This window comes from Trachymyrmex cornetzi, unplaced genomic scaffold (genome assembly GCF_001594075.2).
Source record: "Trachymyrmex cornetzi isolate Tcor2-1 unplaced genomic scaffold, Tcor1.1 scaffold30, whole genome shotgun sequence".
NCBI classification, from domain to species: Eukaryota; Metazoa; Arthropoda; class Insecta; order Hymenoptera; family Formicidae; genus Trachymyrmex; species Trachymyrmex cornetzi.
The window spans coordinates 129079-145933 of NW_017297692.1; the positions used below are offsets into that span (position 1 = coordinate 129079).

Genomic DNA, 16855 nt, shown 5'->3' on the forward strand with positions numbered 1-16855 from the left:
TTTTATTTACGCTATCTTCGAGCAAATAAAAAGCAAAAAAATCTGGTGTGCTTAATTTCTTTGCAGCACCACGGGATCTATTTTTTTCAGTATGGGGGGGTCCAGGTTAATATTAACCTGGACCTCCCCATTTTATTTTTTATTCCCACTAAACCGCTGGAGCAAAAAAATTTTTTTTTCAGCAAATAATTAGCAAATAAAAAGCACTAAATTTTTGACCTATCGCGATTTTGATTTTCGATGGTGGGGGGGGGGGTCCAGGTTAATGGGGTAAATAACTAAGTATGTGACTTTGTATTTTGACACAGATGGTGGAGTAATCGCGAGTAAACTAGAGTAAATCTTTGTTATGCGAGGTGTAAAATAGAAACGTATAATTTTAGCTTCGAAGATGAAAAATTGTTTTTTATTTGTCTGAAATTATCATTTGAATTTTTTACATTGTAATCGTTTTGAAGAATTAGATATAGATTTAGTTATATTTACACGCTCATTGATATTCTTTAGTCAGTATCTGTATTTCTCACTTGATACGCATATATTTAGTTATTTATTAACTATAGTTGACAATATGCTTTCCGTGAGACGAAAAGAATCCACAGACTTTTCAAGTAAAAACAAACGAGAAATTAATGTAATCGGAAACTTGATATCCATGTTGTACAGGCGTTGGTGGAGGCATGGCCGGAGATTTCAATCGTGGCGCACCTGGCCCAGTAGATTATGGTCGTACTGATAATTTTGGTGCCAGTCGCACAGTCGATTATACAGCGAGAAATGATTATGACCGAAGTGCGGCTGGACCGATGAGAAACGGTGGTGCTGTTGCTACTACTGGGTATGGAACTGGGTACACTGATGTGGGATATGATGAAAGCCACTGGTAACGTAGCTTCTATAATTCTCTTTTGCTCCTTTTTCAACTCTACGAGACCATTTTCATACGGAAAGAAACTTTCGATTCTGTTGCGTTTCTAATTCGATGCCGAGTTATTTCTCAAACCAAAATAGATTCATAAACACAGTAAATGCTACATGTTTTGTAAAGGCCATTCTTTTGTTTATATTGTATAAAATATCGAATTGTAAATGCTTATTCTATTTTGGTTTGAGAAGGTGCAACATTAGTCATCTCTCAATTGTAAAATTTTTTACATGAGATTTTTTATATATAATCTTGGAAATTTTATGTAATAGTAACTTTATTTTTATTTATGAGAAATATTTTTTATAATACGATAAATTTTTTATATTATTCATTTTCTTAATAGAAATTCTTTACTTAGATCTAATTAATTTTAGGACTAATTTGAGTACAGTAAAATGTAGATCATTTAGTTGGACAATTTATTTACGCTTCCTGTTACTAATAAATGCACAGTTTAAAAATTCATGATAGAATTATACATTAATCCATAATTAGAAAATTGGAAATTATAGTATATTAGAAAAAAATAGTTATATATAAATGTTATCTATGGAGGCAACAAATTTAATAATTATCTATATTTTACTGTACGCTTTTATTTTCTTTTATTACAACAGCACAATACACACATGTGAGAAAATCTTTTTTTATTTAACATTATTTTTTATTTTTTATTATGTTTAAGATTTGAATGTCAGCACTGAAAAGAACCAGTTTTTTTTATTATAATTGTAATTGTATTTAAATTCTCGAATCGTGCAATTTTTAGTGTAGACAATCAAACTTTCTATTTTTAATATAATTTTAAGTTTTGTTTTATTATTAAATAATTATTATATTATAAATAATTATATTATAAAATAATTTAGATCTCTGAGATTTTGATCAAGTTTAGTTATTATATTAAATTTATTCATGCATTAGATTCACTAAAAATATGGGTATATTTATGAATATATTTATAATTGACAGGTCAATAAAGTTTACAGAGCTCACAAATGAGCTTTGTTTTGTTTAAACTGTTATTATTATATTTTATTTTTATTTCAACCTGAGAGACTTTTTCAAATGCATAAAATAAAAAATATCTTAAAGTAATTGAACAATATGTATTATAAAATATTGCTGCTTCTGTAACAAAAGATGAATAATAGTATATTAACATAATATAAAACAAAAATATTAAATGTCACTCAGGATAGAATAAAAATAAGTTAATAGAATTAAATTATGTACGACAGGGATTATCCGGGTGGGCCAGGGAATATGATGGGTGGGCCTGGGTGGGTAAATCAGGGAGCTTCAATGGCCTACGGAGTGAGGGACGGTCCTTCTGGTAATGATATGCATCCATTTGACAGGCCAATGAGCACTGGACCTAGCTACAGCACAGGGGCACCTAGTTACAGCACTGGTCCAGGACCACAAGCTGATATGTTTAGTAGAAGACCTGGCAGTGCCGTGCCCAGTGGCGGATATCCACCAGTTGCTAGCGGGTGAGTTGCAAATCGTGACAAAACGCCTTTCTAAAACAGGCCTATTCAACATCTAAGTTAGTTAAATGCTCTCATTTCTCCATTGTCTCGTTGAGCGAAACGGAAAAAACAAAACTATGGACCAGTTCTGCCTAGTAAATAGCGCCTGTTCTTTTTTTATTTTTTTTTTTCCTGTCTCGCTCAACGAAACGGTGGAGAGGTGGAAACGTTTAGTTCGCAGCTAAAATTTTGGATAGACCTGCTCCTTAGAAGAATCTTATTTTTTTTTCTTTCAGTATGGATAACGTTTTTTTATGTTGCAGCTATGCCGAGGGATATGACAGACCAGATGCGTATGGTCCTCCACGTGGTGGCGGACGGTAAGTTGCACTTTCTTAACTATATATATATTCTTATATATAATATTTATCTGTCTCATTGACAAAACTGCGGTTATGAAAAGTAACACACGTTTGAAAAGCGAAGAGAATCCATATGCGTACGCTTGTCAGTTGGCGTCTTTACTCTTCTTTGCGCTATATACGCCACCCTCGTTCTTGTCTCGATTATATGTAATAAATATGCAATTTCTATATATGCGGATTCGATGCAGGTTGAATATTTCTGTAAAAGTATAAGGTGTGACACTTAGCGCGACACTCGACCATATACGGAAGCGTTCACTTTCGCCGTGTACGGTGCCGTTTTGCGTATACGAAATCGTTGCTTTTATTGGTAAATTTACCGGAAGTCGACGTTTCTATCTTATGAGTGTAAAAGAGAACAGAGGTTGAAAATCACATGGCTGAAAGTCCCGCAGATCTAATGACCACACGTGATATAAATTAATGACCGCATTTTACACATATGTTTATTAATTTTTATATATTACAAGAAATTTTCAAGTATTCGACATATATTCTATAGTTAAGTTCATTTCAATTAGTTGCAATAACGTAGTTTTGGTATTTATATGATCAATGTAAAGGGAAAAGAAAAATTATTTGAGAAAAATTTAAATTTTTATGAATAAATTTGGAATCTTTTGTAGATTAAATAATGGTTTTTACTCCGTGAAAAATTATGTAGTGTACATCGATTGGAGGATCACGACATCAGTATATTTGTGATATATCACCTCTCTTCTTTTACGTACTCCGTAATGAAGGTTCTCGAGCATGTCCGTTCACGATGCGTTATGCGATCAGCCTGCGGATCAATTCCGTAATGGCGAGATGCGCTCGGAAAGGCGGAAACTTCTCCCGTAAACACGAGAAAAAAAATATCTCCGGTTACGTGGCTGACTTTTGCGAGCAATTCTGCAGCGCAAAAGATGAGTTCCGCGTAAATTTCTGCGGTCCGTAGAGACACATCTCAAAGAAGGAATCTCCGACCTTGCACATTTACCGCACGTTCATCGCGAATACAAACTGACCGCCGCGAACACACTGCGCCTCTGCGCACCGCAAAATTGCAGTCTGCGAAACTACAAACGCACGTCTTTCGCATTTGCTGTCCCCTGTTCTCTAAGAACTTTCTGAGACACTTTCTCAATTCAATGTCGGTGTTTCGAGAAACGAGAAAAAAAAAGATGCGTTGCGTTGTAACCATTGCGCCCACGGCGAACATTCGACAAAAGGTTTTTCGTGAGACTTGAGACTCTTCTGTTTACACGGAGTTCGAGTCAATTTCCAAATGCACTTGCGGCGATGCACGGAGAGATGATGCACAATTGCGGCGTGTCGACCAGCTTCTGACATGTATGACAGTTAACCAGAACTGAGTGTGAACTTTGCTCTCATCGAACGGTTTTGAGCGTTACGAATTTATATTTACATCGTTCCATGTTCACATAAATTGGATTGCTCGTTAAAATGCTTATATATAATACTTTGCCATAATGTGCTGTAAAAGTTTGTATTCATTATTTGCAAGCAATTCCGATTTTATCACTAAAAAAAATTTAGCGGAGCAACTTATGAATAAATTCAAAAAATATATAAGGTGATCAAATTTAATAATCGGATAATGGAACGATAAGAACACCCAGATCTGGTAGCTGTGCTTCACAATAAATCTGCGTTATATGCGCTACGACGTGGAACCAAAAAAAAAAGAAAGAAACATCCACAAGGCTTCCCTAACACTATACGACTATATCATGCCGTTGGAATTACAATTTCGACCTCGTATCACCGAATGTGTCCCGTGATGATCGCGCATGCCAGTGTTACATCTTATACTTTCTTCTTGCTCCTTGCATATAGCAAGGCGATCACGTAATTAATTCTGCGATTTTTCATTTTTTGACCTTTTAGCTTCCCAGGTCCGGCAGATGCGATGCCACCGAGGTACTAAACATGTACTAAACGCACTAGCGCATGCGAAAGGCGACCGAAAAAAACAAAAATCGTAAAAAAAAAGATCAGCCTTTTAGCAGCGATCACTCGCTTATCGGACTCGATTACCTAGGAATTGCCGTCTGCGTTCGTCGTTGAGTCCACGATAATTATAATGAAAACTATATAAAACTTACAATAGAACTTAACGTTTAGTTGTATCGTAAAGTACGGTAAGAGTAAGAAGAATATCAATAGAGAATATATAAACAATTATTTGAATTTAAGCTCAATTTTTTTTCAAGTACATTATTAATGAGTTTATATATAAATTGATCAATTAATCAATTTATTATTGGTAAACCTGCTATGTTAGCCTATTGTATGTTTAAAGAAAATTTTCGACATTACATTATTCATGGAGTTTATGTTCGTAATTTTTTTCCTCGCTCCCTTTTTTATAAATAGATAAATTCCGGTATTACCTAAGTGTGAATTTAATATTTTGCTCGATTTAATGCTCTAACTGCCTACAATGTAGCGTATATATGATTTTGTTATATCCTATAGTGCTTAGTATTAATTCTACAAAAGGTGACTTATGCTACAATAATGATACTGTATAATCGTTTTTTACACATAAGAACTTGAATAATATTTTCAAATGTTCATTCATAAAGCAGAGAATAGCAGTTATCACAATGTACCTTTATATAAAATCAATAAAGTGCAAATGTGAATGCTCTAAAGCAATCTTGATAAAAGAAAAAATTTTCTAATAATGTAATATAATTCATCTTCTTGCAGTCTTTCTGTGCGTAGTAAAATTATCACTAAATTTAATTATTTACTAATTGTAACGTATGCCATTATATTATATACAATAGAACATTATTTCATTAAAGATCTATCATCTATTTTCAATATCATTCATGTAAGGAAATGTTAGTCATTTTTACCTAAAGATATTTCATCTTTATTTTTTTCCGTCTGTTTTTTTATATCGTTTTATACTATTTTTTATTATTAATATTAAAGTATGCAATCTTTACGTGACTCAGTTACTCCATAGAAGAAACCATCAACTTATGCAGCAACATCGGAGTAGAATGCTAGTTGTCCATCTAATACATCAACTTGTCATTCGTAGCAGCGAGCAGAGCAAGTCAAAAGCATAGATTATTAATAATCAGCGTGCGTGCAACTATGCTCTTTAATATTCTTAATTCGACGTTATGCATTGTAATCTTGAATTCTAGGACAGTCTAACAATAACATGTAATTATTATCTCTTTGTATGCGTTAATAGTAATAATATTCGTAAATGTAAGAATGTTCATCTAAATGTCTCAAAATGTGGAAAATTTTGTGAGACGTCGAAAAATTGATCGAACATAAAAGATTCAATGACAATGCAGAACGCCAAGTCAATCTCCAGCTGGTGCAGTTTACTTAGTTAGGCCTGTACTGTGAGAAACGCCGGTTTGTGAATGACCGTGCGATGAACGCGATTGTCGAATACGTTACCCTGGTGGCGGCGGCTTGTCGACCTGCGATTATTGAAGAAACCGATTACTCGCTATGCGTGGCTACCCGTAGATGCGGCGATCAGCGAATAAAGCAACCTGCGATATGTGGATAATGCGCCACAAATTGCGTTTGCGCTCAAAGCTTGGCGTGCTTTGAATTTAACCAGGAAAAGGTATGTTTAACGCGTGCGAACCTTTATACTTTATTTATTGAGACAAACCCAGAGCGCCTATCTCTCAAGGGGGGAAAGGAATCCTATTACCTATAATCACTATTTATATCAGTGTTTTCCACCCAAGTGCGAATGGAGAATGTCCGGTCGAACAAAACATAAAGCTGTTAAACGAAAGAAAAGAAAAAACCATCGATTACCGAAGCGCGTATAAAAAAAGCGGCCGATTTTCTTCTCGATGATCTCTCGGCGTGTTGCGCATTGCGACAGAAAGCGCATTGATTCTAATTCCATCTCTGTCACTTGTACACACGTAAAGCGACTCTTGTTAAGATGCAACTAATACAACTATCCACTTAGATCTCTGTCAAAAACGAATCTACATTGTCTATTCGATTCTTTTGCTTGAATGCCTCTTACTCTCCTTTCTTTTCTTTTACCTAATAGGGAATCGGTTAAAGAAACGTATTGTTTATCTCTTTTGTAGATCTATGGTTCACACAAAGGATATTTTTATATAATAAAATTAATAAATTTATAATTAAAATTTTATAATTAATAAATTATAAAATTTTGCATTACGAGATTAATATTAAATTAAAAAGTTTGTAAATATTAAATTGTAAATTTAATATTAAATTATGTCAGATATATTCGACAACTCAAGAAATGAAAGATTATTGTAATCTAACCTTTTTAACAGATTGGAAATAAATTAATATATTGCATCTCTCGATGTCGAAACCTCACGGGTCCCTCTAAATTAACGCGTTTGTATCTATACTCTATGAGATGGAATTAGAGCGCAAGGTAAAAACGAATGCTATGCGTGAATTGAAAAGAATGTTGGTTTTTTGCTAACTTTTACCGCCGCAATTTGCGAATTATTTGTTTGAATATCGTTACCACCGCCGAATCTCGTTCCGCAGATTAAATTTTAAAATTTCGCTCGTATCTCGCGATGAAACTAAGCGCCACGTTGTAATACACGCCGTTATGTCCTCGGAACAACTTGATGTTGATGGAAGAACGTCGTAGAAAATTTTCTCAAATTGTCGACCTGTACAGCGCTCCTATTAACTGTTCAATCGAAATGTTATGTCTCTTGTTATACTCCCCAAAAAAGTGCACTCATTTTATGAAATATTTATCAATATAAAATATATGCGTACTCTTGTATGATTTCATATCGCGTTCAGACTCAAGTTGATAGAATCATGTAAAGTCAATTGAAAAAAGAGTAAAGTATTATACAGATACTTCACTAATTGTTAATAATTTATCAGCATCGATTTTATCTGGCGTTCATACAAATATATGATAAGCTAGTTTCATTATTTGCCCACAATTCAGTGGGATATTTCATGTACGTTTCCATATAATAAGATAATTTTTTTAATAGATTACAAACGGGATGAAGACAAATGACTGATGGACATTGAGATGAACTCAATGGGAACTGCTAATAATCCTCAGAAGCATTCACTGTCAGTGAACTCGTTTGCTCGTCTGGGGAACGAGAGTTAGATGTGCAGAAGATGGATAATTATGCCTGGCTGCTTGTAACAACAAATAAGAAAGCACATAGGAAGAAAGTATGGAATTACTATCAATTATACATTTTCTTAATGCAATATATAAATATGCTTTGTCAGCTGACTATAATATAAGGCAATTCATTTTTTTAAAAATAATAAAATTTTTTAGCAATATTTAAGTTTTTTTATTTTTAATCCTGTCCTTAATCTTGCCAAGTGTAATAAAAATATCTGGAGACACTGGTAGTACCTCGGCGCTAAGCCAAAGCGCAGCGACACTGCCGTGCCTTCTTTACGCGAGCCGGAGAGATGCGTCAAATCGAGATTATCGAATCTCAATAACGGCTGTCTTGAGTGAGTTTACAATATACCTTAATCGATAGCTTACACTCCGATTGTATTATACGTGTTTTTATTTTTTCTTACGTATTCTACGAGCAGAGATATTGCGACGCAAATTTCCGAACTGTCACTTTTCATTCGGATTCAGATTAGATACGTCATCAACCAAAAAATGAACGGCTGCACCGTCTGGCATTAGATGGCGTTAGAGGCGTTCAGATGCCTGCACATTCCAGTTGACGTTTGGTTTGAATAAGAGTCCTATAAACCAGGGACGCGACATTGAAGGGTATGGTTTGATTGGCTAAATCACGTGATCAGAGCGCCATTTTAATTCATTACTGCTATAATTAGAGTCCTAGGACTCTACGTATAGAGTCTGATCTGATTTAATCTAATGGAACTGATTCGTTAAATTTTTCCGACTTTTTACGTCGAGTGAAGAATGGACAGACAATAAGTATATTTCACTTTAATTATAAATTACTTAATAAATAATGTAAAATTTTTGTAATAATCTTGAGGTTCAACAATTGGTACTGGATATGTTAAATGAAATTGATCAATGGAACTAATCATCACCCTGATGCTGTTTGATCAATTGATTTTGTAAACACTTTTCAATCCGTACTTCGTTTTTATGAACCTTGTAAAAGTATGAGAGAAAGAAAACGCTATAATCATAAAATGAAGGTACAAGTACCATATACAATGATAAGTATAAAGCTGAGAATGATAAGTATAAACTGAGAATGAAATACTATTCAAAGATACTATATGTATATAAATATATAGAATTAATCCAATAATATTAAGGCGATGCTAAAGCCTCCTGTTTTACCACATTTCCATTCGGTGAAAAATCTCTATTGGATGTACGGATTGCAAAAGTATTATTGCTTAAATTAAAGTATTGTTACGTCCAAGTCCTTGGAAATAAGTTTAAACGGGAGAGACAAGGATGGAGTTGGAGAGGGTATGGAAGGACGCTTAGACTTTATCTCTCAGGTATACGCGTAGCAGCGAATACCTAAGAGTCGGACGCACTTCCTATCGCTCCGGAATATGGGTCAACGTCCTGAAGGGACGCTATAACACCTGTTTCCTTGAGCAGTGCGTACGTCGATCCAATTTCGAGTCAAGAAATGAATCCCTATAACTCGGGAGTGGACCAGGTGCGATCCTTGGGAAACGGCGAGAGTACGAGGTCTTTTGATTTTTAGAATGAATGGAAAGTAATCATCTTAATAAAGTTCTATTTTATTACTAACATAAATTACAATTTTTGAATAAGAATATAATGCTAAAATATAACCAATAAGGCACATAAATACTAATTTTATATACATGTTAAAAAGCTCGACAATTAGACATGATTAACTGTAGAGCGCTACGATTATTGGTTAATTATGAATAATATAAAAAACATTTGTGCCACTATTGAATTAAACTGTAAATCTAATTGTATATGTGAATGTTATATGTGTGCGATGGCGGAGAGGCAATACATATCATGTTATTAGTCGATTTCGTTGATTATGACAGAGGAAGGGGGAAAGGTCATTGATGAAATCAATGGGGACTAAATATGGAAAGGGGGAAGAAGGAATATACACTGCTATGTGTACATCGGGAGGATGTCCGGTTATGGCGGCGCGTAGCTCTTCAGGATCGAAGTAATTCGGGCCGATCGTGTAAGTACCCGGCGGGAGAGGGTTGGTGGTACGTGGGAAGCGGCTAATTACTGCGTCGAAGGAGTCACCCGGTTGAATGTACCGTCGGGTGAGTCTAGGGGGAGGAGCGGGGAATTCTTCAAGGATTTCCACGCTTGACGTGGAATCCGCAGGAGAGGATGGACGAGGCGATGAGGGAGCGGATTGGAGGAAGGAGTCAGGAGTGGGCGGTGGGGTATCCGGGAAAATGCGCTCCGTCAAAGCGTCTGAGAACGCGGGTGACGGAGATCGCGGGGAAGGCGAAGGAGGTATTGCCTCTGTTTTCTATATTAGGTTGTTGAGGTGGAGGGGCCGGCAGAGGCGGTGGTGGTGAATAGGACGGTTGAGGCGCGTCCTCGACTCTAGAAATGTCTCTAAGGTACTCTTAGAATGCTACGTCCAGGAGTTCTCGTGTCTCGAGGTAGACCCGACTTCGGCGCCAACCTCGGTAAGAGCGGGAGCGGTTTCCCCGAAATCTCACTGCGGATCGATTTTTTATTAAAATTCGCGAAATGGCAAAAGAGAAAAGTAAAGGGGGGAACTTACTGTTATTTGGCAGAGCGGTGAGACTGGATGGTTAGCCCTCGGTTCGTTGGTCTCGGTTGGGCCTCTCCAACGGCGCACAGATTTTAATGTTTCAATATATTTGAAAATGTACGCACTGAGTAAGAAAAAAATTTTTCTATCTTTCTGCTTTGCTGACTTTCTGACTTTCCTATCTTTCTGACTTTCCTATCTTTCTGACTTTCCTATTTTTTCTCACTTGTGTCTCGCGATGTCGCAGTTTATATAGGGATAGTTTAGGGGGAGGTTCCATGGTAGGGTGTGTCTAATCGGGAAATTAGGGAATCAGGTTTGCGGGATTCTAAGGTGATACAGTTTTGATTCGTCGTTGGAAAATTGCCTTCTGGTTAGCTCCGCCCGCTGTATCATTTTTTATTTGTTCTTGCGTTGAACGATGGATAGATATCTCTGGATTAGTTAATCGAGAGTCGCGGTTCGTGTTGATTTTTATCAGTGCCGGAAAATGTCATTACTAGATTTATAACCCTATCTTAAGCCTAAGCGTGGGACCATTATCGTTGGGCCCGTGCGATATCGGTGTGAGATGGTTAAACATTTCATCTTCTTTCGAACGTCGGTCCGCGCTATCGCTCTTATTATCGCGGGGATTATTTCGTGGCTTGGCTTAGCCTTGGTACCAACGCTATTTGGTGATTATTTGATATTGACTTTCATTTTCTACGATGCTCGAAAGGAAATTTAACGTTTGATTGTCGACACTACGACAGAGGTTTTATCGCGGATCTCTCGATTCTAGGCAAACAAGATTTTGTGGCTGGAAACTTCTCTCGGATTTGTGTTATCAATTGGATTTGTTCATATCTTACTTCGTTGATTGAACGGTCGCGAAACGAAGAAATCGTGGAGTCCACCGGACGTAACAGTACGCACAAACAGGACCTCAGCTGCACTGGATTTCCTGAGAAAATCGAAAGAAAGTTTCAGATTCGTTAAAAATTCACTTACTTTTGGCTCGTGCAGCTGTCACCTCAGATATATATTTGCTTGATATAAGAGTTTTAGAGTCCATATCTTGAAAATAAGCGTGTGCAGCTGAGGTCACATTATTGAAACGAACGATACCGAGTTTGTAGAACTAAGATTGAAAGTCTAGAAAATAAATATTTCCACCGAATAGAAAATACGTGTATACAGGTGTTTTGCGAAGACTGGGACTGTCAACAGGGCCGAAATTCCGTGTAGCATTAGTTACGCGGTCTTGCGATAGATGATGCTGGCATATGTTAGATAAGAACAGATGTATGTGTTTGAGTAAGACAGAATGATATATATTATATAATATAATGTAAAAATTAAATCAAAGATGTCACCACTATTATCGAAATTGGAATTAAAAAAGTCTGTACTATCAACTTTGATTAAGTTGGATAATCGGTTTAGCATCCCCTTAATAGATGAGAATATCATATCTCGTGAGAATATTATACATTGTGTAGAAATTTAGTGTATACAATGTTCGGTATATCTATCTGTTAATAGTATTAATACTTTAAATGGCCTTGATTGTACCTATAATGAAAATTATTCAAAAGTGATAATTTTATGTTTATCATGATACACACAAGATAATATCTTATATTATATATATAAATATACTAAATTTTCATTCAAAATGTTATACAATATCTTTTTTTTAACTTTTATCTTTTTTTTTATTAACAGATGGATATACCGAACATTGTATATACCGAATTTTTACACGACATATAAAATATTCTTATGAGATATAATACGAGGTGTGATCAAAAAGTAAGGTGACTTTTCATTTTTATAAAAAAATATTCGTTTATTCATCCAAAATTATGTTATCCCCTTCAAAATAATCCCCCTCTGATACAATGCACTTGTGCCAGCGCTTTTTCCAGTCGTCAAAACACTTCTGAAATGCACTTTTGGGTATTGCCTTGAGCTCCTCCAGCGATGCAGCCTTAATCTCCTCAATCGTCGCAAATCTTCGTCCTTTCATGGGCCTTTTCAATTTTGGGAAGAGGAAAAAGTCGCAGGGGGCCAAGTCTGGTGAATACGGTGGCTGAGGCATGATGACAGTATTGTTTTTGGCCAAAAAACTACTCACTAGTAACGACGTGTGCGCAGGTGCATTATCATGGTGCAGAATCCATGAATTTTCTTTCCACACTTCCGGACGTTTTTTTCTTATTGATTCACGCAAACGCCGCATAACCTCAAGGTAATACTCCTTGTTTACCGTACGACCTTGTGGTAGGAATTCTTGATGCACAACGCCATGGTAATCAAAGAAAACTGTGAGCAAAACTTTCACATTCGAACGAACTTGGCGTGCCTTTTTCGGTCTTGGCTCTCCTGGGCTCTTCCACTGGGATGATTGGGCTTTGGTTTCGACGTCATAACCTTATACCCATGTTTCGTCACCAGTTATAACCCTTTTGAGCAGATCAGGATCATCATTGACGTCGTTCAACATGTCTTGGGCGATGTTCATGCGACGCTGCTTCTGATCAAAATTAAGCAGTTTTGGGATGAATTTCGCTGACACACGTATCATACCCAAAACATCCGTTAAAATTGATTGGCATGAGCCAAACGATATGTTAAGATCATCAGCTATTTCTCTAATCGTGATTCGACGATTTTTCAACACAATTTCTTTCACTTCCTGAACATTTTCGTCGGTTTTTGACGTGCTGGGGCGTCCAGAGCGAGGTTCATCGTTAACATTTTCTCGGCCCTCTTGGAATAACTTATACCATTTATAAACATTTTTTTTGCTCAAAGTTGACTCACCGTACGCCACTGTCAACATTTCAAGAGTTTTTGAATACTTAATACCATTTTTTACACAAAAATTAATACAAACTCTCTGCTCCATTATTTTCAACAGCAAAAAATCGCCGAGCACGCAAACACGAGTCTAACCTTTATGCCTCTCATATAAAAACAACACATGCTATATAGTCAAAACTGTGAACATATGATCGTGACGAGTGTACCAACACAACAAAAAAAAATTTTGAAATTAGAGTGTACAGAGCGCGCGAAATTAAAAAAGTCACCTTACTTTTTGATCACACCTCGTATTCTTATCTATTACATCTTATTCTTTCTTCTATTTCATCTTCCCTGCTCCAAATTCCCATGGAGAATTTTCCTATGGGTTTGCCTAACCTTAGGTACTCATGGTAAATTCGACAGGTCCCCATGGAAGGAGGCTCCTATCTTGCTGTAAATTTCCATGGGTTTTTTCATAGGTTCCTATAGAGGACTATAAGATTCTGACTCTGTTCCAAAATTTGCTGTCAGTACTGAAAATCTATAGTTTACGTTATGTGCACTATGGATTTTCAGTTGCTGACAGTAAATTTTGTGCAGCCTCTGTAGGAGCTTGTACAGTGTCAACAATTGATGACAACTGAGAAAAATATCAGGGCGTTCCTCGACTCGAACCCAGGCCTGGTCTTTCCTCTGAATTGGTAGACTTCCGTTCTGCCACACAGCCCTGACGCTGATAGCTTCTCTGTTGTGCCTATTTCTTCTAAATTTTTTACAATAGATACCTATAGAATTTACGCAGCATGTATATATAGGATGACATAGGAAATTTAGTACGAAACGTTGGAATTTCAAGAATGGATTTAGACACGGAGAAAACCCGCCAAACACATAATCTTTATGTAGAAAGCACCCGTGGAAGCCTTAAAAATATTAACCTAAAATATATATAAAAACATCCTGTTAAATTCATAATGTGGAATTATATTCGGTTTGAACTATTTTTAATTATTTTTATAGGCAAACAAAACAACTATTTCAGTCTCCACACATGGGATACCTCCCCACTGTCTTACGTACGCCTACATGTTACTATACGTCACATGGTATCCTATACATCCTTTTAGTTCTCATGGAGGCATCTGTCCACGTTCCTGTGGGTACCTATACTAACCTATTGCATTCCTATGGATGTCCTACGTATACCTATAGGTGACTACACATGCTCCTACAGAATATTATAGTCATCTATAGGAACCCATGAAAAAACCTATGGGAATTTGCAGAAGGGCTTGCTTTAGCAGTTCAAAATTGTTCTTTGACGAATCGAGTCAGTTTCATAACGAACGTTATCAAATCCAAATAAGGATGCCGTGCAAACGTAGTATTTGTGATGTATTCTATTTTCAGTTATTACCCATACAGCACAGAAACTTGTAGTAACATTGCAGAAACGTTGCAATGTTGCAGATTGCGCTGTAATATCGCTGCAACATTGCAGGTATTAGAAATTGTAATATATAATACATATTATTGGTCTGTTTTCTGTTCCTGCACTAGACTGTTCTAGAACTCTCTTTCTCGCTTTAAATAAATATCAAATGTATTTCTATCTCACTTTAAGTTCCAAAAGTGTACACTAGTTCAGTCACAGAAAACAGACCTTATGGCACAAGATTTTATAAATCTTGCAACATTGTTACAGAGACATTCAAAAATTTGGCTTTAAAGTAATGAACTGCTGTCACATATAGAAACATACGTCAATTACATGTTATATGATTGTTAATTATTTCCATTAATTTAGGAATTATAATGTTCGTTGAAACATTTGTTGTCGCCGCCGCGCGATAAGATTTCTCAAACTTTATAATAATAATAATAATTATTATTTTATTGTGCATAGGTATTACATAAGTATTTAATATACACAAATAGTAAGGCACCAACAACACTGCTGCTGCTAAGCCCCCTAGTAAGTTATAAGAAGAAGAATTACTCATAACGGGTGGCACCCAGTTGGACACAGCTCAATTGGACACGAGCCACTCATAGCGCTTGAGACTACAAAGTTCCTAAGCACCGGTCGCTGTGATTGGTGGTGTTCAATCGAGCCGTGATCAATCGGGATCACCCCCTCATAACAGAGGTACAGAAATACATATTAGATTAACGCATACATACAAATGTTCATATAAAATAATGAAATAATTTGGAATGTGTAAATATGTGAAACATACACGGAGAAAATACAGGGCATATAAAATACAGTAAAATTTTCAAGAGAGATAATATATAGTCTTACAAAGTCTCGATATAAATTTTGCAGCAGCTGAACGAAACGAAGGAAGCGAGGGGGATAAACCAGGGTTGTTATGTTTTAAACAAAACGTTTAAAACGGCTTGTTTAAAACATGTTTAAAACATTGGGCATTGTTTAAAACACTTTTATTTTAAACGTTTTTAAACTATTGTTTTACAACACCGCAATTAAAACATGTGATTTGGAAAAGAAATTGTAAAAAATAAACAAAAAAATAATTGTATGTTGCAAAAATCATGTTTTTATTTATTTATATATTATATTTAGTTTATACGCTGATCGTTCAATACTCATACTAAGTAGTAATTTCCTATAAAATTATTTTAATATCGGCAGTGTGCGTACTGTATTCAAAGAATGGTGTACCAAAAACTAAAATAATACAATAAATATCAAGATAATCAATTAAATACATGTAATGTGTATTAAATTAATAGAAAGTTGCTAGTTGTTATGAGAATATATACATATATAAGATACAGGGTCATCGAAAAATATCGGACCCCCCTAATATCTTCAGTTAGATTGCATTTTGGAAAAAATGTCCAATAGTAAAGTTGTATGGTTTCAGGCGAGGAGTAAGATGATGACTTTGATCTTGACCATGTCCTTTAAGGTCATTTCAAGGTCAACCTTATTTTTTTAAATGGAACTCCCTACATTTTATTGCATATTTTTATAGCTTATCTCGAGAGTTTGATGGCACAACTACACAAGTTGACACAAGTCGACACAAGCTTCGTTCTATCCTTCTTGACATTCAAAAAGTGACAACGATAGAATGACATTTATGTCGACTTGTGTCATCAAATGGAAAGCACCCAATAACTACACTATACATTTGCATTATTGCCACTTACTTTGTGATGAATTGCAACATGTAGACTGGTAATTAAAATAAAAAATGAAATTGAAATGAAATAGTAAAAATGATAGATTCCAGAACGTTCGGATACAGATCTTTGGAATAATTAGAATAAAATAAATCAAATAACACGTGTATACGTGTACGCTCATACTTGCTTGATACTTGTACTTGTTTTGTTTCGATGCGGTTATGGCACGGACAAACTAGCGCCAGCGGCACCAGCGCGACGTGCGACGCGATATGTGACATTGAGATGATATTTAGATTCGAAAGGTCATGCAGTATTCCTGATTTA

General features: G+C 35.8%; 1 protein-coding gene across 4 annotated transcripts in view; it reads left to right on the forward strand.

Annotated features, from left to right (window-relative positions):
* LOC108762475 (RNA-binding protein 4.1) overlaps positions 1 to 8111 on the forward strand; it is a 15353-nt gene extending 7242 nt beyond the window's left edge. For 3 of the 4 annotated variants that reach the window (XM_018509494.1, XM_018509496.1, XM_018509497.1), the window contains exons 5-8: positions 667 to 883; positions 2290 to 2424; positions 2727 to 2783; positions 4722 to 5023. In XM_018509494.1, the coding sequence (XP_018364996.1) occupies positions 667 to 883; positions 2290 to 2424; positions 2727 to 2783; positions 4722 to 4761 (449 nt within the window). In that variant the 3' untranslated portion in view covers positions 4762 to 5023. Of the gene's footprint in view, positions 1 to 666; positions 884 to 2289; positions 2425 to 2726; positions 2784 to 4721; positions 5024 to 7846 lie in introns of those variants that run through there. The other variant, XM_018509495.1, reaches the window with a different exon arrangement.
* Positions 8112 to 16855: the final 8744 nt, after the last annotated feature.